This window comes from Nerophis lumbriciformis, linkage group LG27, assembly GCF_033978685.3.
Source record: "Nerophis lumbriciformis linkage group LG27, RoL_Nlum_v2.1, whole genome shotgun sequence".
Classification (NCBI taxonomy): domain Eukaryota; kingdom Metazoa; phylum Chordata; class Actinopteri; order Syngnathiformes; family Syngnathidae; genus Nerophis; species Nerophis lumbriciformis.
Window position 1 is genome coordinate 31,055,001 of NC_084574.2, and position 23,985 is coordinate 31,078,985.

General features: G+C 39.5%; 2 protein-coding genes across 4 annotated transcripts in view; one reads left to right on the top strand and one right to left on the bottom strand.

The window, feature by feature from the left end:
• r3hcc1l (R3H domain and coiled-coil containing 1-like) overlaps nt 1–8,547 on the top strand; it is a 10,487-nt gene extending 1,940 nt beyond the window's left edge. For both annotated transcript variants that reach the window (XM_061988130.2, XM_061988129.2), the window contains exons 2-7: nt 419–899; nt 4,332–4,543; nt 4,773–4,843; nt 5,275–5,370; nt 5,474–5,614; nt 7,841–8,547. In XM_061988130.2, the coding sequence (XP_061844114.2) occupies nt 438–899; nt 4,332–4,543; nt 4,773–4,843; nt 5,275–5,370; nt 5,474–5,614; nt 7,841–7,893 (1,035 nt within the window). In that variant the 5' untranslated portion in view covers nt 419–437 and the 3' untranslated portion in view covers nt 7,894–8,547. The remainder of the gene's footprint in view (nt 1–418; nt 900–4,331; nt 4,544–4,772; nt 4,844–5,274; nt 5,371–5,473; nt 5,615–7,840) is intronic.
• Nucleotides 8,548–20,752: 12,205 nt separating this feature from the next.
• LOC133624510 (lysyl oxidase homolog 4-like) overlaps nt 20,753–23,985 on the bottom strand; it is a 71,579-nt gene continuing 68,346 nt past the window's right edge. For both annotated transcript variants that reach the window (XM_061988126.2, XM_061988125.2), the window contains exon 15: nt 20,753–22,154. In XM_061988126.2, the coding sequence (XP_061844110.2) occupies nt 22,084–22,154 (71 nt within the window). In that variant the 3' untranslated portion in view covers nt 20,753–22,083. The remainder of the gene's footprint in view (nt 22,155–23,985) is intronic.

Genomic DNA, 23,985 nt, shown 5'->3' on the forward strand with positions numbered 1-23,985 from the left:
AATCTAGCAACCGCCTTTTGTACCAACCGTAATCTTTTAAATGCTAGACATAGGGAGACCCCAAAATAATACGTTACAGAAATCGAGATGAGAACTAACAAACGCATGAATAATGATCTCAACGTCGCTAGTGGACAAAATGGAACAAATTTTAGCGATATTACGGAGATGAAAGAAGGATGTTTTAGTAACACTCTTAATGTGTGACTCAAACAAGAGAGTTGGGTCGAAGATAATACCCAGATTCTTTAACCGAGTCGCCTTGTGTAATTGTTTGGTTGTCAAATGTTACGGTGGTATTATTAAATAGGTTAAATAATAACAAGTAATGACCCATCTACAGTGTTTATGGTTGGGATTTTGTCACCAGAACGACTCACAATTGTCTCATATTAATTGCAGTTTCTCACTGTTGCAGACATTTTGTAAAAATCACTATGGAGACGGAACAACCAAAGAACGACAGTGCTTCACACACACCTGCCACCTCTGAATCAAAGAAGCCAAGCCAGGCTCTGTACCAGCCAAAGAAACGACTCCAATCCGCTAAAGACAAACCTCAAGTTGAAGGGGAAGTAAAACCACGACCCAGGCCTCGCTACACGGACAAGGCTAAAAAGAACGCTAAGAACAAGAAGGACAAGGCAGAAGACGCAGGGAATCAACCTGTGGAAGGAGCTGAGAGGCAAACTGATCCCGCCAACCCTGTTGTGGAGGAGGGGCAGCTACAGTGTCCAGATGTTGACACCAATGGGCAGCTCAACTTAGAAGATGCTGAGACAGATGTTTCCTCCTGGCTTGAAGAGGCTTCCTGTCACGAAGAAAAGGGACAAGAGGAGAGTTGGGACACCTTGTTCAATGATGATGGAGATTGTCTTAGTCATCGGCTGCTTGAAGAGGTAAGACTAACTAGAAGTTTTAAAAGGGCCCCTATTTTGCAAAACCAACCATGTTTTTTGACGGTAACTGCTTATGTGCATTTGGGACACCCATAAGTCTCGGAAATTTTAAATTAAACAGTGGAGGCATTGCAGAGAAATTAATAAAATAATAATGTGTTCCTTTATACCTCCGTCAAATGAGCTCTGTCTTGTGACGTCTCCAGCCCTATCTCGTCAGCGGCTATCTCTATATATGGTAAAGTTTTTCACGGAGAGCTTAGCGCGAGTCTGTCATTGTAGTCCCGAGTTGTAGTCAGTAAGCTCCTTCCGTTTCAGTATCATTTTGTTGTGGGGCAGACTGACTTTTGCCCCGCAGTTGCCATTTCTCATACAAATTAGCATATATTTTTAATTTATTTGTCATTAAACTGGCGTTGGAAGTGCTAAAAACTAGTGCAAAGATGATGGGGAGGAGACTCAGTCGAAATGGAGGTAAGTAAATAAAACTGTCCACAAAACGGCACATTCTGAAGAGATGATCAGAAAGCAGCTTGAAAACGGCCTGTAAAACATAATGGCTGCAAAATTTTGACCAAAGAACCACCATTTCTTGTTATGTAGACCACAAGGAAGTGTTTTATGCAGGAAAAAAATCATAATATGACCCCTTTAAATTATATTGTATCATAGCCCAGACAATGAAGACTGATCCTTTTCCATCCAACCCATTTTTTTTTTACCGCTTATCCTCATTAAGGTCACAGGTGAGGTGGAGTGTATTCCAGCTGACTTTGTACAAGAGGGGGGCAGCCAATAATTGGGCAAATATAGACAAACAACCATACAGACTCACATTTACAGAATCGGGGAAGATATTTGCCTATTTTGGGACCGACCGGCGAGCCGCTGATAAGGTGCCGAGCCCAGCCGATCTTTTCCACCGCTATGTTTACATGACAAAAGATAGTAGTCACGTGAAAGATTCCTTCAGAAGGGATGCACGCTCAGTGAGACACAAGCTTACATTCCGGGATTACTTATTACACACATACAGGTGTTGCAAGAATTGCAGGAGGGTACCACCGACTCAGATTTAAGAGTAAGATGCAACAAGCGTGTTGTCTATTCACAGTGTGAAGTGCTTCTAAGACACTAATCCTCACCTCTATGGTGGAAAATAAACTTAAGTTTCGTCCAAGTATAAGGCTAAGGCTACCGGTAATTATGCTACACACACACACACACACACACACACGCACACACACACACGCACACATTGAGCATGACGACAAAAGAAGCTAACTGCTAAAAATTTGAGTCAAAGGGGTTGATCCAGATGTTGATACTATCGATGCCTAGTATAGTATCATAATATAAATGATAGTAAAGTAATTAGATAGATTTTGTTTTTCTTTTTGTAATCATTACATTTTTTTTGGCCCATTCTTGTTGTCGTTTTACAAAGTCAGGTAGTTAAAGGGGTCATATTATGATTTTCTACATTTCGAAACATTTCTTTGTGATCTACATAACATGTAATGGTGGTTCTTTGTCAACATTTTGCATAGACTATGTTTTACAGACCATCTGTTTAGGATGCAGGGTCAGGGTAAACTTAATTGTCCCATTTAAGGAAATTTGTCTTGGGCATTGTGTTGCATTATTGCTTGATAAGGCATACAATATAATCACATAAAACACATACATTAAAACAAGCATTAACAAAGCAGGGCTAAAAACAGGAAATACAGTATACTAAATGGCGACACAGGGACATATGGAGACATTGGACAATATAAAGTGCTTGTGTTAATTGCACATTGCTTTATTGCACTATTTTTTGTATTGTTGAACATTTTGATAGAAGCTGCAACAAATTATATTGTCAGATGGTTTGTTTTGCACTTTGGTATACTGTGTCTTCTTCCTGATAGGAGAAGTTCATATTTTGGGACAGGACTGGAATCTGAAGAGATTTTTGTTGCTTGTGTCGTAACTGACTGGTTATACAAATAATCGATGGACCATAATGTTTCATAATGTTCCATCTATTTTCTACCGCTTGTCCCTCTCGAGGTCCAATTCTCTTCATTCCATTTTTGTACATGTTAGCCAATCTTTTTTTCAGTTCTACAGTTAGGTTGCCAAAACCACGCTGTAATTTCGTATCTGATTAGGCTCTTTAAAATATCATTGTAGAAAATTAGAATGATCTGATTGCTGACACCATACAACCTCAGTCATCTCAAAAAATATAGTCTCTGTTGCAGTTTGTTACACAAGTTATCAATAAGCAGGTTATCAACATCGAGCCCTACATATTTATAAGTTGTCACCTGACTGATAGTCTGGTCTTTAATGACCACTGGCTCGTGTGTAGTCACTCGCCTTTGATCAAAAACAATCTGTTGTTTTTTTTTTAAAATTAGATTGTTGTTGGCGGTCTTATTTACGTGCCTCCGCTTTGACTGCGTCTTCTTCCTGCCAGCTATGCTGTAGTTTTTAGCACTTCCATATGGTGTCTACAGACAGATATGTTTTAACTATACGCTACTTTGTATAAGAAATGGCAACAGCTGAGGATTCATGTGTATGTATGAGCCAGTCTGCTTCATAACGAGGATGGAGAAAAAGAAGGAACTTATTGACTACAACGTTGGAATACAATGGCGTACTTGCACAAAGCACTTCGGGTGAATCTCTTCCATATATGGAGATATCTGCTGACGTCACCAATTGGAAAAACGTCACAAGTTGGGCAAATTCCAAACGATTCGTTTGGAGGAAGTATGAAGGAAGGCAAGATTGTTTTATAAATATCTCCGCAATGCCTTCCTGGTTTGATTTAAAAGTTTCGGCACTTATGCAGATGCCACATACACAAAAACAGGTACTATAGGTAAGACAAGTTGGTTTTGCATAATCGGTTCCTAACAGGAACGCTTCAAGAGCGAAACCCGAATGATTTAAATGGGAGCCAATAGTAGTTTCTGCTTTTGTGTAGATATTGTGCACTAGCCACTGTATTTTCTTAAACAAATGTATGTCACATTCAATACCACAATTTTACAATCCTACTAAATTAAAAATTTAATAAGATAAGCTTTATAAAAAATGTGTTATTGTGTTTACTTTTTACTTGCTATAAGACATTTTCAGTTCTGTAATCTGAAAATATCGGATCGGAGGCCAAAAATGTTGACATCTCTACTCATAACCCAATTACGTCCTAAGAGTGCAATATTAAACATATAAACAGGCTTAGTAACAAGCAACTAATATTACTCCACCACGCTGATGCTATGCTTATCTTTGTAGCTTTACTACGGCATCTGTTTAGCTTGCATGCCTTACTACACTTGTGGCTAGAACTTTTTACATCTGTTCGGTTACCAATATTAATTTGATCTTAATGCCTTTATTCAGTTTGTCATTTCCTCTTTTCTTCAGCTGTCTCTCAGCGAAGGAAAAAAGAAGAAGTCAATCCAAGAGGCCAAATTTGATTATTACAACATGAGCAGATTCGACGACGATGATGATGATGACGATGACGACGACAACACAGACGACAGTATGGAGGAGCTCGCTCACATCATCGAGATCTACGATTTTCCCTCTGAGTTTAAAACAGAGGATCTTTTCAAGTTATTTCAGGCTTACCAGTACGTAATCTACATCACTTAAACCCCATTTGTAAAATTAACTTTTTTCATACAGCTGTTGCTAGGGAATGAAGGCCTTGGCCCCTTTGTATAAACATCTACTGATAATGACACTAGTCAACATCGGTGCTAAGAGTCATACAATACATTCTTGGTATCTAAAAATACTTCCTATCAGTTTTTCTGACTTTTTAATTTTTTTACATGCTTTTCTGCATTGTCTTTACAGACAGAGAGGCCTCGACATCAAGTGGATTGACGACTCACACGCTCTTGGTCTCTTTGCAAGCCCCATTGCAGGTAAATAAAGCACTTGTGGAAAACCGCTTAACTATAGAAAAACAGTATTGTAACCGCAGTTCTGTTTAAATAATGTCAAAACAAGAACTTATTTAACTCATTTTTTGTACATTATTTGACTTTAAACCATGGTGATAAGTATGATTTTTACAGTGTTGATTTATTGGCAAGCAAATAGAGTGTGGCACTAGTAAATGTGCTTTATTAACTTTCATAAAAGTTAGTGTGTCACAAAGTTGGTCCTCTGGTTCTGTATTGTCCATACATAAATGCAAAAGCCACATATATCCTCCAACCTCCATAGCAAAAGTCCTTATTGTAGCACTGCAAAAAACCTTTCAAGTAAACAGCATACACTATTGTTTGGCAATGTACCATCAAAATCAATTTTTAAGCTGTTTCAAGAGCAAAATGTGTTTTTGTGTCTCTAGCTCGTGACGCTTTAAGAAGTAAACATCCATTGATGAAGATGCGGCCACTCTCCAAATCCTCTTCTGAGACAAAGGCCAAAGCCCGTAGCCTTTGGGGTAACACTCTTATCCTCTGCGTCTTCTTTTTTTTAGGTTTTCTTCCATATCGTGACACATTTGAAGACTTTTCTCCCTCCTTTTCCCCTGCTGTCATATTCAGAATCCCCTCTGCCTCCTAAGGAGAGACCTCAGACCAGTGCAGCTTTGGCTCGCAGGCTTGTCATTGGTGCACTCGGTGTGAAGAGCAACCTGACAAAGGAGCAGCGGGATTCCGAGAGGAAGAAGCTCCAGGAAGCAAAAGGTACGAGAACCGATTGTATTCATGTTGTTTGTCGACCATCTCCGCTTGTCACCTACAGGTCAGATAAACAGCGTTAAGTATAGTCAATCAACTTTTACCTCCAAGCGGTACAGTTTAATTGAACTGTGTTCTAGAGGTTGTAATTAAAGCTTAGATTTTTTCTTTTACTCGCCTGTTGTCTTTGTAGAGTTTCACAGTATTTGCCCATTCGTCCTTTATATCGTCAGTATGACTCCAGTAGTGCAGCAAAACAGTCTTCTTTTGCTTATACTGTTTACACCTATTCCATCATTTTCAAGAATGTTCAAAAACAAATAAGCTATCTTTTAATCCAAAATCAAAGACATGCAGTAAGGTAAGATATTTTTTTCCCCTCTACTCTCTTCATTCACCAACAAACAAAAGTAAACCAAAACTCAAATGTATCACCTGTGGCAACATAGCTGTCACCCCTTCTTTAAGACACAGTACATACCTTTGCACTGAAAGGGCTCGTGACTTTGCGATGCATTGTGCGGCTGCTGTCGACATTTTTGTTGGCTAATGCTTTTGTTTACATGGCTGTACTGTACCCGTGGTAATGTGAGAGAGAGCCACAAACTGGATTAAAATGGATTATACATAATTAAAAAAAATCAAGGGACCGTACCAAGACAAACGGTACCCTATTCAAAAGGGTTGCTGCATAGAACAAATATGTTAAATTGGTGTTTGTTGCTATTTTTATTTTATTTTTTAAACAGAGTAATGGGTTCAGACTGCTTGCTAAATATAGCAACAAAATTGTCAAGTTGGCAACAACTTGTCTGGTAGATTAGTGCACATGAGGTGTGTTAAAGCAGAGATATGTACTGCACGGAGTTGGAACAACAAGCCACTGTCACACAAAGTCCCATTATTATAATATCAATGTATATGTGGCAGGCCAGCACCAGCTCAACTTCCGAGTGTGAAGCGACTGGGATGAGAATCAGCACCTCCACGTCCGAGTCCATGGTTCTCGCCCGGAAAAGGGTGGCGTGCCATCTCCGGGTTGGGGAGGAGACCCTGCCCCAAGTGGAGGAGTTCAAGTACCTCGGAGTCTTGTTCACGAGTGAGGGAAGAGTGGATCGTGAGATCAACAGGCGTGTCGGTGCAGTGTCTTCAGTATTGTGGACGCTGTATCGATCCGTTGTGGTGAAGAAGGAGCTGAGCCGGATGGCAAAGCTCTCAATTTACCTGTCGATCTGAGTTCCCATCCTCACCTATCTATGGTCATGAGCTTTGGATTATGACCGAAAGGACAAGATCACGAGTACAAGCGGCCGAAATGAGTTTCCTCCGCCGGGTGGCGGGGCTCTCCCTTAGAGATAGGGTGAGAAGCTCTGCCATCCGGGAGGAGCTCAAAGTAAAGCTGCTGCTCCTCCACATCGAGAGGAGCCAGATGAGGTGGTTCGGGCATCTGGTCAGGATGCCACCCGAACGCCTCCTTAGGGAGGTGTTTAGGGCACGTCCGACCGGTAGGAGGCCACGGGGAAGACCCAGGACACGTTGGGAAGATTATGTCTCCTGGCTGGCCTGGGAACGCCTCGGGATCCCTCGGGAAGAGCTGGACGAAGTGGCCGGGGAGAGGGAAGTCTGGGCTTCCCTGCTTATGCTGCTGCCCCTGCGACCCGACCTCGGATAAGCGGAAGAAGATGGATGGATGGATGGAGGCCACCACCAAAAAATTTGTTTGGCAAACACTGATGTGTATTTTATGGAAGCAGTTTTAATATTTGCACTAGCATGCTTTCACCACAAGTGGGAGCTCTTCTCCCAAGTAGCAAAGGAAGCTGAGGTGGCGTGGCAAGCTGTTGCAAAATGAAATTGCTCTGTGTCCTGTGCTGTGTGGCTCATAGCAGGTCTATAATCAGCGCTGCAGCCTGTCCCCTCACAGAGGGAACATAAGTATATAGACACAAAAAACCACAAGTGGCTGTCCACTGAACTGCCAGCCAGGAAGGCAAAAAAGGTCCTTTGTTCTTAGTATGGATGTTCTGCCGGCCTCTTTATTTAAGAAGTGCATCATGTCCTGAACATTTTGTCCTTAGCTATGCTGCCACGTGTCTTTGTTTCCACACTTGTGTTTGCAGTCTGTTTCACAACTATACGCAGGTGGCACAGAAACACATGCAAATTTACACATTACAGTTGCACATCTTGCCACTTAGCTGATCATATTGGTCTTTGTGATTCATCCTCCAGAACAAAAGCGTCTGGCAGCCAAACAGAGGGAAGACGCTTGGGAGGGAAGGTGATTGGAGAGCAAACTTGCCCTGCTTCGCTTGACTCAAGTCAGGCCACGCCCGCCTACCGCCACACTTTCTTGACATGTAGTCAGTCCCACCTTTTACCAAGCATGCAGTGTCTCGTGTCATTGCTGGTTTTAGTAGAATCCTCATCTTTTAGTCAAATCCTTCCCATTACCTGAATTAAATGTTACATCTTCAAATTGACTTATAGCGATACAGCAAACATAATTCGGAGTGAGGATGGAATATTGTATATAAATTCAATTTTCCAAGGTGACATAAAACCTTTGTCAGTCCAAGATTATCACGTTTGCATTTTGAAACAATGATATACATGTATTTATATAGTCGTTTTTAGTAGGTTTGTATAGGATATGTACTGTCAGGTTTTGTGTGTGTCCACTTCACTAGTAAAGTAAGGGTTTTAGTCCAGTAGTGTAGATATCGGGTCTGTGAATGCCAATAATCATAATTTGGGTTTAAAATGAGGGAGCGATAGTAATAATTTAATGTACATAATCTCCTGTATGTGTGGAACCTCGCCTGATTCCTGCAAGTCACTTGGGGTGAATGTTTTTTTTTCTGCAACATAATATGAACAGTGGATGACGTTGTAAATATAATGAATGGAATTAAACCATGAGCTCTGTGTTCCATCAATTTTGTGGTACATAATGAATTACCGAAGTGCTAAAAGCAGCTTTATTGTCTGCTACGTTTAAGGTCTTTATTCCTGGAAAGTCACAGTGCAAATCTTTTACTAGGTAGTGAAACTTTAAAAAAAAGTTTAACATGAAGCACACTCTGCTCTGATCATTCAATATGGAGCTCCTTACTGATGCAAGCAGCTGCCTCCCTGCTGACCACAAGCCATGTGGCTCTGCATCTCAGTCCACTGCTCAACCAGTAATCGAGCCTCCTTCTGCAAAACAGAGGAATAAGCTGCGAATGTGCTGCATGTTTTTAACTTAAACTTGAAATTAACTTTCTTTAAAATCAGCTTTCGGTGGGAAAATACATTATTTTACAAAATATGTAGATTGTTCACCTGCAGATATCCTCTCCTTTCTAATTAAACCTGTGATGGCACATTGTAGTGTACTGTACTACACTGTACAGTAATATGGTGTGCCACGTGGCTCACAACTGTGCATGTATGCTACCTCAAAGCCAAATAATTGCATATTCACTTGTTGTCTTCTCTTCACTTGGTTGTTCCCAAAGCGGACTATAAAAACATTTTATGTAGTCCAAATCTGCTGGATGAGACATCACAATATAAAACCGTATATTTGTCTCATGGCGCGCCCTCGTTTACTTCAGCTCATCCAAAACGTTTTTAAATTACGGGCCGGCGATAATTGCATGCATTTATACGATCAGATATTTAGAACATATAGTTTATTTTTATTTTTTTGAGGACTAAGTTCAATTAAAGCTTAAACCTAAATGGAAAAGTTGTGTGGAGGTGAGTTTGGAGCAGCAGGTTTGACAGGTCACATGTAAATCATAATCCTTGGGGTATTATTACAAACCCCGTTTCCATATGAGTTGGGAAATTGTGTTAGATGTAAATATAAACGGAATACAATGATTTGCAAATCCTTTTCAACCCATATTCAATTGAATGCACTACAAAGACAAGATATTTGATGTTCAAACTCATAAACTTTTTTTTTTTTTGCAAAAAAATAATTAACTTACAATTTCATGGCTGCAACACGTGCCAAAGTAGTTGGGAAAGGGCATGTTCACCACTGTTACATGGCCTTTCCTTTTAACAACACTCAGTAAACGTTTGGGAATTGAAGAGACACATTTTTTAAGCTTCTCAGGTGGAATTCTTTCCCATTCTTGCTTGATGTACAGCGTTGTGGTATTTTAGGCGTCATAATGCGCCACACATTTTCAATGGAAGACAGGTCTGGACTACAGGCAGGCCAGTCTAGTACCCGCACTCTTTTACTATGAAGCCACGTTGATGTTACACGTGGCTTGGCATTGTCTTGCTGAAATAAGCAGGGTGTCCATGGTAACGTTGCTTGGATGGCAACATATGTTGCTCCAAAACTTGTATGTACCTTTCAGCATTAATGGCGCCTTCACAGAAGTGTAAGTTACCCATGTCTTGGGCACGAATACACCCCCATACCATCACACATGCTGGCTTTTACACTTTGCACCTATAACAATCCAGATGGTACTTTTCCTCTTTGGTGCGGAGGACACGACGTCCACAGTTTCCAAAAACAATTTGAAATGTGGACTCGTCAGACCACAGAACACATATCCACTTTGTATCAGTCCATCTTAGATGAGCTCAGGCCCAGCGAAGCCGACGGCGTTTCTGGGTGTTGTTGATAAACGGTTTTCGCCTTGCATAGGAGAGTTTTAACTTGCACTTACAGATGTAGCGACCAACTGTAGTTACTGACAGTGGGTTTCTGAAGTGTTCCTGAGCCCATGTGGTGATATCCTTTACACACTGATGTCGCTTGTTGATGCAGTACAGCCTGAGAGATCGAAGGTCACGGGCTTAGCTGCTTACGTGCAGTGATTTCTCCAGATTCTCTGAACCCTTTGATGATATTACGGACTGTAGATGGTGAAATCCCTAAATTCCTTGCAATAGCTGGTTGAGAAAGGTTTTTCTTAAACTGTTCAACAATTTGCTCACGCGTTGGTTGACAAAGTGGTGACCCTCGCCCCATAGTTGTTTGTGAATGACTGAGCATTTCCTGGAATCTACTTTTATACCCAATCATGGCACCCACCTGTTCCCAATTTGCCTGTTCACCTGTGGGATGTTCCAAATAAGTGTTTGATGAGCATTCCTAAACTTTATCAGTATTTATTGCCACCTTTCCCAACTTCTTTGTCACATGTTGCTGGCATCAAATTCTAAAGTTAATGATTATTTGCAAAAAAAAAAGTTTAACAGTTTGAACATCAAATATGTTGTCTTTGTAGCATATTCAACTGAATATGGGTTTAAAATGATTTGCAAATCATTGTATTCCGTTTATATTTACATCTAACACAATTTCCCAACTCATATGGAAACGGGGTTTGTAGAAGTAATAATAGAAATTGATTTAGAGGTTGTGTACAATTTTTATTTTCTCTTTTTATCTTGTGCACAAAGCTTGCACGTCCCATACTTGTATAAAGTCGGGTTAAAATTTAAGATGGAAACTGTGATCAGGTTTTTTTGCCGATTCTGATACCGATCATCCACGAGTGAGATTGGCCGATGCCAATACCGATATTGATCTTTACCTGATCCATTTTTCAATGTATTTATGGTGACTGCTATTGACAGTGTAACAATAGCTATGCCAGTTTCTTATTTTATAACATACAATTCAACGTTAGTGGTACACAATAACTAAAAAGCGAAAAATATGGACCTAATCACTTGAATATCGATCATATACTGATCCTAACCTTGGTATTGACATCGCCATAATATGTATCGATCCGCCCTACGTGCCGTGTACTGCCTGTAACAATGCAAAGTTGTATATTTCCTGTTAATAGTGCTTTATTTTCTGCTGTAACGTGGTTGTATCTACACTTCTTACACTTAACTAAGCGCTTATAAATAGGTTTTGTTTCAACTCTTTTAGCGGTTAGCTTAGCTATTAGCATTCCTGCTCCTGGCTTGCTATGGGTGTGTAACATGTTTAGCCTTGTCCACCAGTGATAATGATAATGACACTTGCAATACTAAGAAATGCAGGTAATTTGCTGTAATGTAGGTGATTATTATTAGTTTAGGGGAGGGCTCCACACTGTGTATGGAGACACATAATTAGCTGCTGGCCACCTGTCAGCCGGGGGGCTAAAATACTGTCAGCCAGAAGGGATTGGTTATTATGATTGGTGTTAAAAGGCATCCCAGCAGGCACAATACATTAATGCAACATTGATTATACATACATATCCTTTAAAACTGACTTTGAAACAATGTTGCAAAATAGTTGTATTTGTAAATTGAGACTACATTGATGTTTAACATTAGAGCCACGTTGTTGTTTGGAAAATGACCCAATTGAAATGGTCGAATCAACGTCACAACGTGACATCGAATAAATGTTGTCAAAAAGCATGTTGTTTAAATGTACCGTATTTTTCGGAGTATAAGTCGCACCGGAGTATAAATCGCACATGCCGAAAATGCATAATAAAAAAGGAAAAAAAACATATATAAGTGGCACTGGAGCCCGGCCAAACTATGAAAAAAACTGTGACTTATAGTCCCAAAAATACGGTAATTATGAAGGAATGTTTGTCTAGACCACATGAACAAAATTAAATGTAAACTCCTCCCCTCCACAAAAACAATGTGCAGGTTGTTCTTTGACGTCGTAAAACGTTTTGGTGGTCACAATGTGAGGATTATTTGGCATCCTGTCATCTTTTATCTTTGTCTGTAACTGTGAGACTGCACACTGATGTACTTTATTGTATTTTATTGCAACAACACAAACGGTGACAGACTTAATCGGGCGGAGGCTTTTTTTTTTTAAGGACAGACGGGCTTTGACGATGATTTATAAATGGGAAGGAAGGTTTCTAATGTAATCTAACTACCGTATTTTTCAGAGTATAAGTCGCACCGGAGTATAAGTCGCACCTGCCGAAAATGCACAATAAAGAAGGAAAAAAACATATAAGTCGCACTGGAGCCTGACCAAACTATGAAAAAAACTGCGACTTATAGTCCGAAAAATACGGTATTTGTGTTGTAAATTACTGGTTGGAAAATGACCAAAATTCAATAGCCAGATCGTCAGAAACCAACATTGATTAAACGTCGTCAAAAAGCATGTTGTTCCAATGTATTAGGTTTGTTGCTCAACGTCATGACCTAATTAGTTTAGTTTAGTTTAGTTTATTATTTCTTCGGTCAGTGGTCAACAAAATAAACAAACAGTTTTACATAAACAAACAGTTGTACATTCATAAATTGAAAATGTTGCAGACCGAAAGGGTTTAGGCTGAAGTTGAACACTTATTGCGCCTAACCCTATAAACAATGTCAAATACAAGATGAACTTCCAAAAATTATGAAATTTCCTTTGCACAACATATTATAAATACACCTATAAATACTGTGTATATAATTGAACACTGTTCAATTATATACACAGTAAAGACATGTGAAATATCCTTGTACGCGTGTTAAACCTTTGTACCAATTATATACTGTATACAAACAATTATACTTCCATTATTATTTATATCCCACATTTAGTTTGTAATTAACATTGATCATAGTATTAACTACTACTACCTACTCAGTGGCCTAGTGGTTAGAGTGTCTAGGTTGTGAGTTCAAACCTCGGCCGAGTCATACCAAAGACCATACAAATGGGACCCATTACCTCCCTGCTTGGCACTCCGCATCAAGGGTTGGAATTGGGGGTTACATCACCAAAAATCATTCCCGGGCGCGGCACCGCTGCTGCCCACTGCTCCCCACTGCAAGATCGTGCAGTTTTAATGTTTTTAATTTAATAAACAGAGCATTGCTATGGTCATGATAATCCGCATAATTTACAATTCTAATCGCTTTCTTTTGAAGAACATAGAGTTGATGTTTGATTTGTAATTGTTACCCCAGATTTCAACACAATAATTAAGATATGGGAGTACGAAATAATTATATAACATGTTAAGAGCTTTTTGATTTACAGAGTTTTTAAAGGGGAACATTATCACCAGACCTATGTAAGCGTCAATATATACCTTGATGTTGCAGAAAAAAGACCATATATTTTTTTAACCGATTTCCGAACTCTAAATGGGTGAATTTTGGCGAATTAAACGCCTTTCTAATATTCGCTCTCGGAGCGATGACATCACAACGTGACGTCACATCGGGAAGCAATCCGCCATTTTCTCAAACACCGAGTCAAATCAGCTCTGTTATTTTCCGTTTTTTCGACTGTTTTCCGTACCTTGGAGACATCATGCCTCGTCGGTGTGTTGTCGGAGGGTGTAACAACACGAACAGGGACGGATTCAAGTTGCACCAGTGGCCCAAAGATGCGAAAGTGGCAAGAAATTGGATGTTTGTTCCGCACACTTTACCGACGAAAGCTATGCTACGACAGAGATGGCAAGAATGTGTGGATATCCTGCGACACTCAAAGCAGATGCATTTCCAACGATAAAGTCAAAGAAATCTGCCGCCAGACCCCCATTGAATCTGCCGGAGTGTGTGAGCAATTCAGGGACAAAGGACCTCGGTAGCACGGCAAGCACTGGCGGCAGTTTGTTCCCGCAGACGAGCCAGCTAAACCCCCTGGATGTCTTGGCTCACACCGTCCCTTATGCCACCGAAGATGATCAAGAGAAGAATATCGACCCTAGCTTCCCTGGCCTGCTGACATCAACTCCAAAACTGGACAGATCAGCTTTCAGGAAAAGATAGCGGATGAGGGTATGTCTACAGAATATATTAATTGATGAAAATTGGGCTGTCTGCACTCTCAAAGTGCATGTTGTTGCCAAATGTATTTCATATGCTGTAAACCTAGTCCATAGTTGTTAGTTTCCTTTAATGCCACACAAACACATACCAATCGTTGGTTAGAAGGCGATCGCCGAATTCGTCCTCGCTTTCTCCCGTGTTGCTGGCTGTCGTGTCGTTTTCGTCTTTTTCGCTTGCATACGGTTCAAACCGATATGGCTCAATAGCTTCAGTTTCTTCTTCAATTTCGTTTTCGCTACCTGCCTCCACACTACAACCATCCGTTTCAATACATGCGTAATCTGTTGAATCGCTTAAGCCGCTGAAATCCGAGTCTGAATCCGAGCTAATGTCGCTATATCTTGCTGTTCTTTCCGCCATGTTTGTTTGTATTCACTATGTGACGTCACAGGAAAATGGACGGGTGTTTATAACGATGGTTAAAATCAGGCACTTTGAAGCTTTTTTTTAGGGATATTGCGTAATGGGTAACATTTTGAAAAAAACTTCGAAAAATATAATAAGCCACTGGGAACTGATTTTTAATGGTTTTAACCATTCTGAAATTGTGATAATTTTCCCCTTTAATTTTATGTAACATAGCAATAATTTTTGCCATCTTTGTCTTGAGTATATTTTTGTACAGTTTCCAATTTAATTTATCATCTATATAGATCCCCAAAAATTTTGTTCAACAAGTTCTCAACGTTGTTTTAATGTCTTGTGCCTGCTGGGTGTTATTTGGTAACGGTGATCACATACCTTTTCACGAAAATTGGCAGATACCGATCGATCGGCACATCCCTAATCCAAACACCTGGCTCAAAACAAGAGTAAGGACATGAATCAAATCAATATATTCCTGAAATGTATGGGAGTTTTTGTGCCGGCTTGACATTCGCTCATGTTCATGTTTCTGCTGGATGTTTTCATTCCTTAATTGTTGCAACCACGCCTCTGCATGCTTTCTACAGCGTGGAATTAAAACAAATATAGACAAAAGCTCATACTGTAAATTAGCCAGAGCGGAGGTGGACCTCCCTGTTTGCTGCTGCAGCTGAATCATCATCGTGCCGGATCCAAATCCTGAGTCACTCGATGGTTCTTTAGATAGACCACAGAGCAGCCAGCTTGATACTTCCCAGTCAGAAAGCATCAGTCAGCAAAGGATGGACTGAGATGCATAATCTTATCTAATCAGTTCCATCCCAACCAATGTGTTGTTTGTCAGTAATGTATGTTGCCAATATAATTTTAGCAAAAGAATTATTATACACTGACTTTCTACAGCCTGTGTCATGTCTTCAATGTAAGACAAAACTGATGCGGTGAGGGGCGAACATAAGCTAATAGGTGTGTCCTTTTTAGAGAGATGAAAAGTGTAATAAATGTATAACCACCAACAGTTTTCAGTTTTATAAAACAAAACAAAAAAAAATACAGATAGGACTAAGGAGTATTTTAAAACCTTTTTTTCCAGAAAGGGAAAAATTCTCTTTTTCTAGTTATCCCCTTAACAGTGATTAGGAAAGGAGTCCAGGAAACTTGTCACTGATCCACGTGGGCATTTTGAGACGATTGTGTAAGAAAAACATTGTGCCGCCATCATCAAAACGTTTTTTTTTGTCATGTTATTTGTTGAGATACAAACTTGCGATGTATTTAAAACTCCAAGTCATGGGACAATAGGCTGTTGGGGGATTTCCTGGCTTGTAGGTCTAAGTGGAGGTGGTTGGAAAGAGTCATAAAACTCAAGTCTGCTCAGGCTCCTTGGGAGAGCACGGCAAGGGTAGTTGTTCTTTTTATGACATCTCTTTAATGCCAAATGCAACAATAGAGTCTATTCTAAATGCTGATCACACATTCTAAAAACTGCACTTTAATAGACTATATAGGTAAGTTAAAGTTAAAGTACCAATAATTGTCACACACACTCGGTGTGGTGAAATGTGTCCTCTACTTTTGACCCATCCCCTTGTTCACCCCCTGGGAGGTGAGGAGAGCAGTGGGCAGCAGCGGTGCCACGCCCGGGAATCATTTTTGGTGATTTAACCCCCAATTCCAACCCTTGATGCTGAGTGCCAAGCAGGGAGGTAATGGGTCCCATTTTTATAGTCTTTGGTATGACTCGGCCGGGGTTTGAACTCACAACCTACCGATCTCAGGGCGGACACTCTAACTACTAGGCCACTGAGTAGGTCATATTTATTTGTACACTACTATAGTAGTACAGTGGTACCTCAACTCCAGAGTGTTTTCAGATAAGAGCTGATTGTTATGCTTCATGTTGCAAGCAAAGACTTGAGTTACATACATCCCCGCCATTAGCTGGCATAGCAAATTTCACAGTGAACCCTGCAAGATCCGCCCGAAACATCTGGTCTTACTCACTAGCATTTGTTTTCCAAGCATAGGAAGGAAGAACGTGAATGTTAAGGACCGTACTGAGAAGAATAAGCAGATGATATTCATTGGATTTACGAAAGAAGAACCATTAAAAACATGACCAAGCGTGTCGCCAACTTTGTGAAGCAATTTGAGGGTATCACTGCTAGTCTGCACCATACTGTCTAACGCCAGCTAAGAATACTGAAAAAAACATCTAAATGCCGGACATTTATCCATGAAAATATGGAGAAGCTGCTGATGGTGTGCATGGCCGTAACTTCCATTGAGGACACCGAGGTCATGTCGTCTGTATTTTTTCTAAGTGACAAAAAGATGAAGTGCAAAAGTACTTTGTGTAGTAGATTCTGTGCTCTGTACAACATCATACGGTAGATCAGGGGTCACCAACCTTTTTGAAACCAAGAGCTACTTCTTGGGTACTGATTAATGCGAAGGGCTACCAGTTTGATACACACTTAAATAAATTGACAGAAATAGCCAATTTGCTAATTTTACCTTTAACTCTGTTATTATTAATAATTAATGATATTTATCTTTGTGGAAACACTGATCATCTTAATGATTTCTCACAATAAATATATATAAACAGATAAATATCAATATGAACTATACTATGTCAGGGTTCATTTATATTAAACACAAAAAACACTTTACATTTTAAGTGTTTATATATATATATATATATATATATATTGTCATTTGTAAGTTACATGTAAGTGTGATTTAAACAAGAATAGCTAAATAAATAAATCTATATATACAAAAAAATGGGTATTTCTGTCTGTCATTCCGTCTTACATTTTTTTTCCTTTTACGGAAGGTTTTTTGTAGAGAATGAATGATGAAAAAAACACAATTGAACGGTTTAAAAGAGGAGAAAACACGAAAAAAATGAAAATTAAATTTTGAAACATAGTTTATCTTCAATTTCGACTCTTTAAAATTAAAAATTCAACCGAAAAATAGAAGAGAAAAACTAGCTAATTTGAATCTTTTTGAAAAAATTAAATAAAGAATTTCTGGAACATCATTAGTAATTTTTCCTGATTAAGATTAATTTTAGAATTTTGATAACATGTTTTAAATCTGCACTTTGTTAGAATATATAACAAATTGGACCAAGCTATATTTCTAACAAAAACAAAACATTATTTCTTCTAGATTTTCCAGAACAAAAATTTTAAAAGAAATTCAAAAGACTTTGAAATAAGATTTACATTTGATTCTACAGATTTTCTAGATTTGCCAGAATAATTATTTTGAATTTTAATCATAAGTTTGAAGAAATATTTCACAAATATTCTTCATCGAAAAAACAGAAGCTAAAATGAAGAATTAAATTAAAATGTAATTATTGTTCTTTACAATAATAAAAATACATTTACTTGAACATTGATTTAAATTGTCAGGAAGAAGAGGAAGGAATTTAAAAGGTTTTAAATTTTGTTTTTAAGGTTGTATTTTTTCTCGAAAATTGTCTTTCTTAAAATTATAAGAAGCAAAGTAAAAAAATAAATGAATATATTTAAACAAGTGAAGACCAAGTCTTTAAAATATTTTCTTGGATTTTCAAATTCTATTTGAGTTTTGTCTCTCTTAGAATTAAAAATGTCGAGCAAAGCGAGACCAGCTTGCTAGTAAATAAATACAATTTAAAAAAAATAGAGGCAGCTCACTGGTAAGTGCTGCTATTTGAGCTATTTTTAGAACAGGCCAGCGGGTGACTCATCTGTTCCTTACGGGCGACCTGGTGCCCGTGGGCACCGCGTTGGTGACCCCTGCGGTAGATCATCCTCTCAATATACGATCTTTGGTCATGCACAGCTCGCAACAACTCCAACAACGTAACGCAATAAAGTCCACTTTTACTTTAAAGATCATCCGATCAGAAATGTGCTGTCAACATAACGTTAACATTAAATCATACTAGTGTAACTAATGTTGCTTTCACCTGAATGAAATTGACGAGAAATGCTGTCGATATAATAACGTTGGGCAGAACACGCGCTTTGGGATCGGTGTGGGGGGTTGCTTGAAGAAGCACATTAAAAATGTAAATTATTGAATAACAAGGCGCTTCGTATAAAAATTTTACCCCAAACTTATTCCTGGCCACGTCATGCTCTGTCGTTGATTTAAAATATAAACATACATTTTCTGCGTGCATTTCCGGTGGCTCCGTGGCAGGTGACTTTAGTACTTGCTTAAAAAAGTTGAAGGTCATGGGATTGAAACCCGGCCGCAGTAAGAATTTTGGTGCGGTTTTTAAACGTATGTTTTAATGATGTTAAAATTGTATAACATGCGCATCATATATTATATATAAATAATAAAAGCATTCATTGAGGTAGAACTATCACATTGTATTATCTAACAAATGGGTGTCAAACTCTGGCCCGCGGGCCAAATTTGGCCCGCCGTGTAATTTCACTTGGCCCTTGAGGCAATATCAAATTAACACTGAAGCTGGCCCGCCGATCCCCCCGGGAGTCTTCCAAACGCCAGCCTGCCAGCCAGCCAAACTAGTGCTGGCCCAGTCACATAACATGTGCGGCTTCCGCACGCACACACATTAGAATGCAACGCATACTTCATCAACAGCGATATAGGTTACACTGAGGGTAGCCGAATAAAAAACTTTAACACTGTTAGAAATATACGCCACACTGTGAATCCACACCAAACCAGAACCCTTTGCAGCGCTAACTCTTCCGGGACGCTACAAGGGGTGTGTGTTTTGTGTGTGTGTGGGGGGGGAGGTTTGGTAGTAGCGGGGTATGTATTTTGTAGCGTCCCGGAAGAGTTAGTGCTGCAAAGGATTCTGGCTATTTGTTCTGTTGTGTTTATGTTGTGTTACGGTGCGGATGTTCTCCCGAAATGTGTTTGTCATTCTTGTTTGGTGTGGATTCACAGTGTGGCGTATATTTCTAACAGTGTTAAAGTTTTTTATACTGGCACCCTCAGTGTAACCTGTATCGCTCTTGATGAAGTATACATTGCATTCGCTCGTGTGTGCGTACAGAAGCCGCACATACCTTGTGACTGGGTCTGAACGATGTTAGAATGGATGAAAAGCGGACGCGACGATAGCTCGTAGAGTACGTTAAAGGTTAATTTGTTCAACCTTGGCTTAGTCAGTTTTAAATTTTGGCCCACTCTATATTTGAGTTTGACACCCCTGATCTAACATATTTGACAATCAGCATGATTTTGTAGTCCATGTTTTTTAATAATATGGTGCTGGGAAACCCATGATTTCAGCCTTTCAAAGCTTCTCTTGGACCGGGGGTGTCAAAGTCAACGCCTGCGGGCCGAATTTGGCCCACGAACGAATGATCTATGGCCCCCGGGATGATATTTGATTAGTATTAGACACAGCCGCCTGCTGTTATTTTTTTTGGTTTAATATCATGATTTTGAAAAGTCCCGCCCGCTTGGGAATAGATGTTTCTCCATATGGCCCCTGAGCTAAAATGAGTTTGACACCCCTGTCTTAGACCACTATTTTTTGACCTGGTGGTTCCAAACGTCTTACATTTACGGATGACTGAGGCCGCTGTGCTCATTGGAGCCTCAGTAGGTATTTATCTGTAAGGATCTGTGCCAGATCCTTGTGTGGAGCTCAGCAAATGACAAGGATCTGGTGAGAGTCAGGTTAATTTTTCTGTAACCTTCCTCAGATTTGTGCCTTTGGACAATCCTGTCTTGGAGGTCTACAGACAGTTCCTTCGTCTTCGTTCTTGGTTTGTGCTCTGCCATGCACAGTCAAGTGTCGGACCTTTTATATAAAGACAGGTGTGTGCCTTTCCAATTCATGTCCAACCAACAGAATTTAGCTCAGGTGGACTCCAATCAAGCTGTAGGAACATCTCAAGGATGATCAGTTTCACATTGTCATTATGGGGTATTGTGTGTAGAATTTTGAGGACAAACATGAATGTATTTCATTTTGCAATAAGGCTGTTATATAACAAATTGTGGAAAAGGTGAATACTCTATTGTTGGCCTGTATGTTGTACTTTAAATTTCATTTTCTTTGAAAAAAACAAAACTCCTTTTTAAGTAAGATTCAGACTTTATTGAGATCCTTGGTTTTTCCCGTAACACACGTGGAATATTCCACAAGTCACATGATCCACAGGAAGTTGCATCATTCATATCTTCTGAAAGCCATGGGAAAGCTCAAAAGTAAGTTTACTCATTGTTTTGCTTTATGATTGGAAGGTAAAAAAAATCTCCACACAGACCTGTTACCGACATATTTTTTTGTTATTTCTAAAAAAAAATTTTTTATTGTTGAAATATTTTAATGTACTGTACTTAATGTCAACATACTATTAGCAAAACTCACTCCTGTTACTCAAACGAGTCATATCTGGCTTAGAAAAAAATAGAGTGTCCTGATATGGGCCAGTTTTGAGTAGTTAAATATGAATAAAATCAGATTTAAAGTTAAAAAAAATATTTCTTCAATTCTGTGGAATGGCCCGGAAGTATTGACAGCAGATTCAGCTAAAATCTTTCAAATTATTTTTTTTACGCTTGGAAAATCTGCAGGAAAAACCACCATTCCTTAAATAACCATGCAGTTTTTCATTCTGATGTTTATTCTTTCTCTACCATTTAAGTGCTGTAATGTTTAGGGCGCTTTAATGTTGCGCAACCAGACCCCATTGGATGACAGCTGAAGAACAAACAAAGGATGAACAATACAAAACACAGCCACGCAGGGACAATGCCAACTCAAAAGTACAATAAAATCTGCATAAATTAGAGATCTAACAAATATTCCAGAGAGGTAATATAAAACTGTACATGACAATACATGTGCAATACATTACAATATTTATTCAAATAAGGCAAAATAGCACCATGGAGTTAAAAGAAAAAAGGTGATTCTCATTCAAAACCAAAAAGCACATGTGTAACAGTAAAAAAAAAATTTAAAAAAAAATTGGAAAGTGAACGCAAGCAGACAGTTGTTCTCTGTGTCAATGTGGTGCATTCACTCTCGATTCTTCTCAATTCTAATTGATTTCAAATAATCTAAAATGTAAATATATTACCATACATTTTATGGTGTAATGCCTGCTTCTTCTCCATGTTTCTCCTTAATCATGTAGGACGTGAACAGCCTCTGCTAGAGAGTCACAGGGTACCAAGTCCTTCCTTCGCACATGTGAGTGTGTGAATGTGTGTGTGTGTGTGTGTAGTGATGTTTAGCCTTGTCTCTCAACCGCTGTGTCCTGTCCTGTTGAGGTGTGTTGAGGAGTTGAACGGTTCTTCTGTCCTTGTATTTGTGTTGTTCACAAGAAGTTGTTGGTGATCTGGCGCTGGTGGTCAAACAAGTCCTCAGCACCAGCACTGTAAGCATCGCCTGATGGAGACAAAGGCACACACCTATGTGATACTGCAGCATACTACTAATACTTTTGTGTCATCTCATTATCCCATCAACTTTCAGCTCTTATCTCATCTCATCATGCTTTCAAATCTCATACTTTTAGAGTCCAGGCAATCCCATCTCATCTCATTTAATCTCATTTTGTCCTGTGTTATCATTCGCATCCCAGCTCTCATAGCACATTTCGTCCCAGCTTCTCCACCCTGGCTCAACCCTAACCCAGTCCAGGCCGTACCAACCCACACACGTCTCACCACCCTTTTCAATCTCACCCCACATTATCCAAGATCGTCTTATTTTTTCTCATTGCCCTCCGATCTTCTCGTTACTTTTTCTATCCGTACCAGTACCACCCCATCCTAGCTCATCCTGTACCATCTCATCAACTATCAAATATCATCCCCACACATCATTGTCATTCAATGTTAACCTATTCCACCTCACCCGATTCTCAGCACATCTCACTGCATCTCATCCCTCATTTATTCGCCTCTCTTTTTGTAGTATCTCATCACATTTCATCTAATCTCTAATTTAATTTGATCTCATCTCTCATTGCACCTCATCGCATCTCACTGCATCTCACTGCCTCTCATCTCTCATCGCATGTGTTCTTATTATCTCATGTTATCTCTCATGTCTTCATGTCTCATCTCTCATCGCATGTCATCTCATTTTATCTCTCATTTCTTACGTCTCATATCTCATTTCATCAAATCTCTTTTTGTAGTATCTCATCACATTTCATCTAATCTCTAATTGCATTTTATCTCATCTCTCATGGCACCTCATCACATCTCACTGCATCTCAATGCATCTCATGTCTCATCCCATTGCATCTCATCTCTCATCGCATGTCATCTCATTATCTCATGTTATCTCTCATTTCTCACGTCTCATTGCGTCTCATCTCACATCTCATCATTGCATCTCATCTCTAATCTCATTGCATCTCTCATTTCTCACGTCTCATTGCGTGCCATCTCTCATCTCATCTGACCTCATTGCATCTCATCTCATCTCTATCCTCGTTGCGCCTCTCGTTGTATCTCATCACATTTAATCTAATCTCTAATTGGATTTTATCTCATCTCTCATTGCACCTCATCTCATCTCTCATCGCATGTCATCTCATCTCGTGTTCTCTCATTTCTCACGTCTCATCTCCCATCACATGTCATCTCACATCCTCTCATGTTATCTCTCATTTCTCACGTCTCGTCTCATCTGACCTCATTGCCTCTCAATGCATCTCATCTCGTCGCATCTCCTTGTAACTCATCACATTTCATCTAATCTCTAATTGCATTTTATCTCATCTCTCATGGCACCTCGTCGCATCTCACTGCATCTCATCTGTCATCCCATTGCATCTCATCTCTCATCGCATGTCATCTCATTATCTCCTGTTATCTCTCATTTCTCACGTCTCATTGCGTCTCATCTCGCATCTCATCTGGCCTCATTGCATCTCAATGCATCCTATCTCTAATCTCATTGCATCTCTTATTTCTCACGTCTCATTGCGTGTCATCTCTCATCTCATCTGACCTCATTGCATCTCATCCCTAATCTCATTGCGCCTCTCGTTGTATCTCATCACATTTAATCTAATCTCTGATTGCATTTGATCTCATCTCTCATTGCACCTCATCACATCTCATCTCTCATCGCATGTCATCTCATCTCACGTTCTCTCATTTCTCACGTCTCATCTCTCATCGCATGTCATCTCACACCCTCTCGCGTTATCTCTCATTTCTCACGTCTCATCTCGCATCTCATCTGACCTCATTGCCTCTCT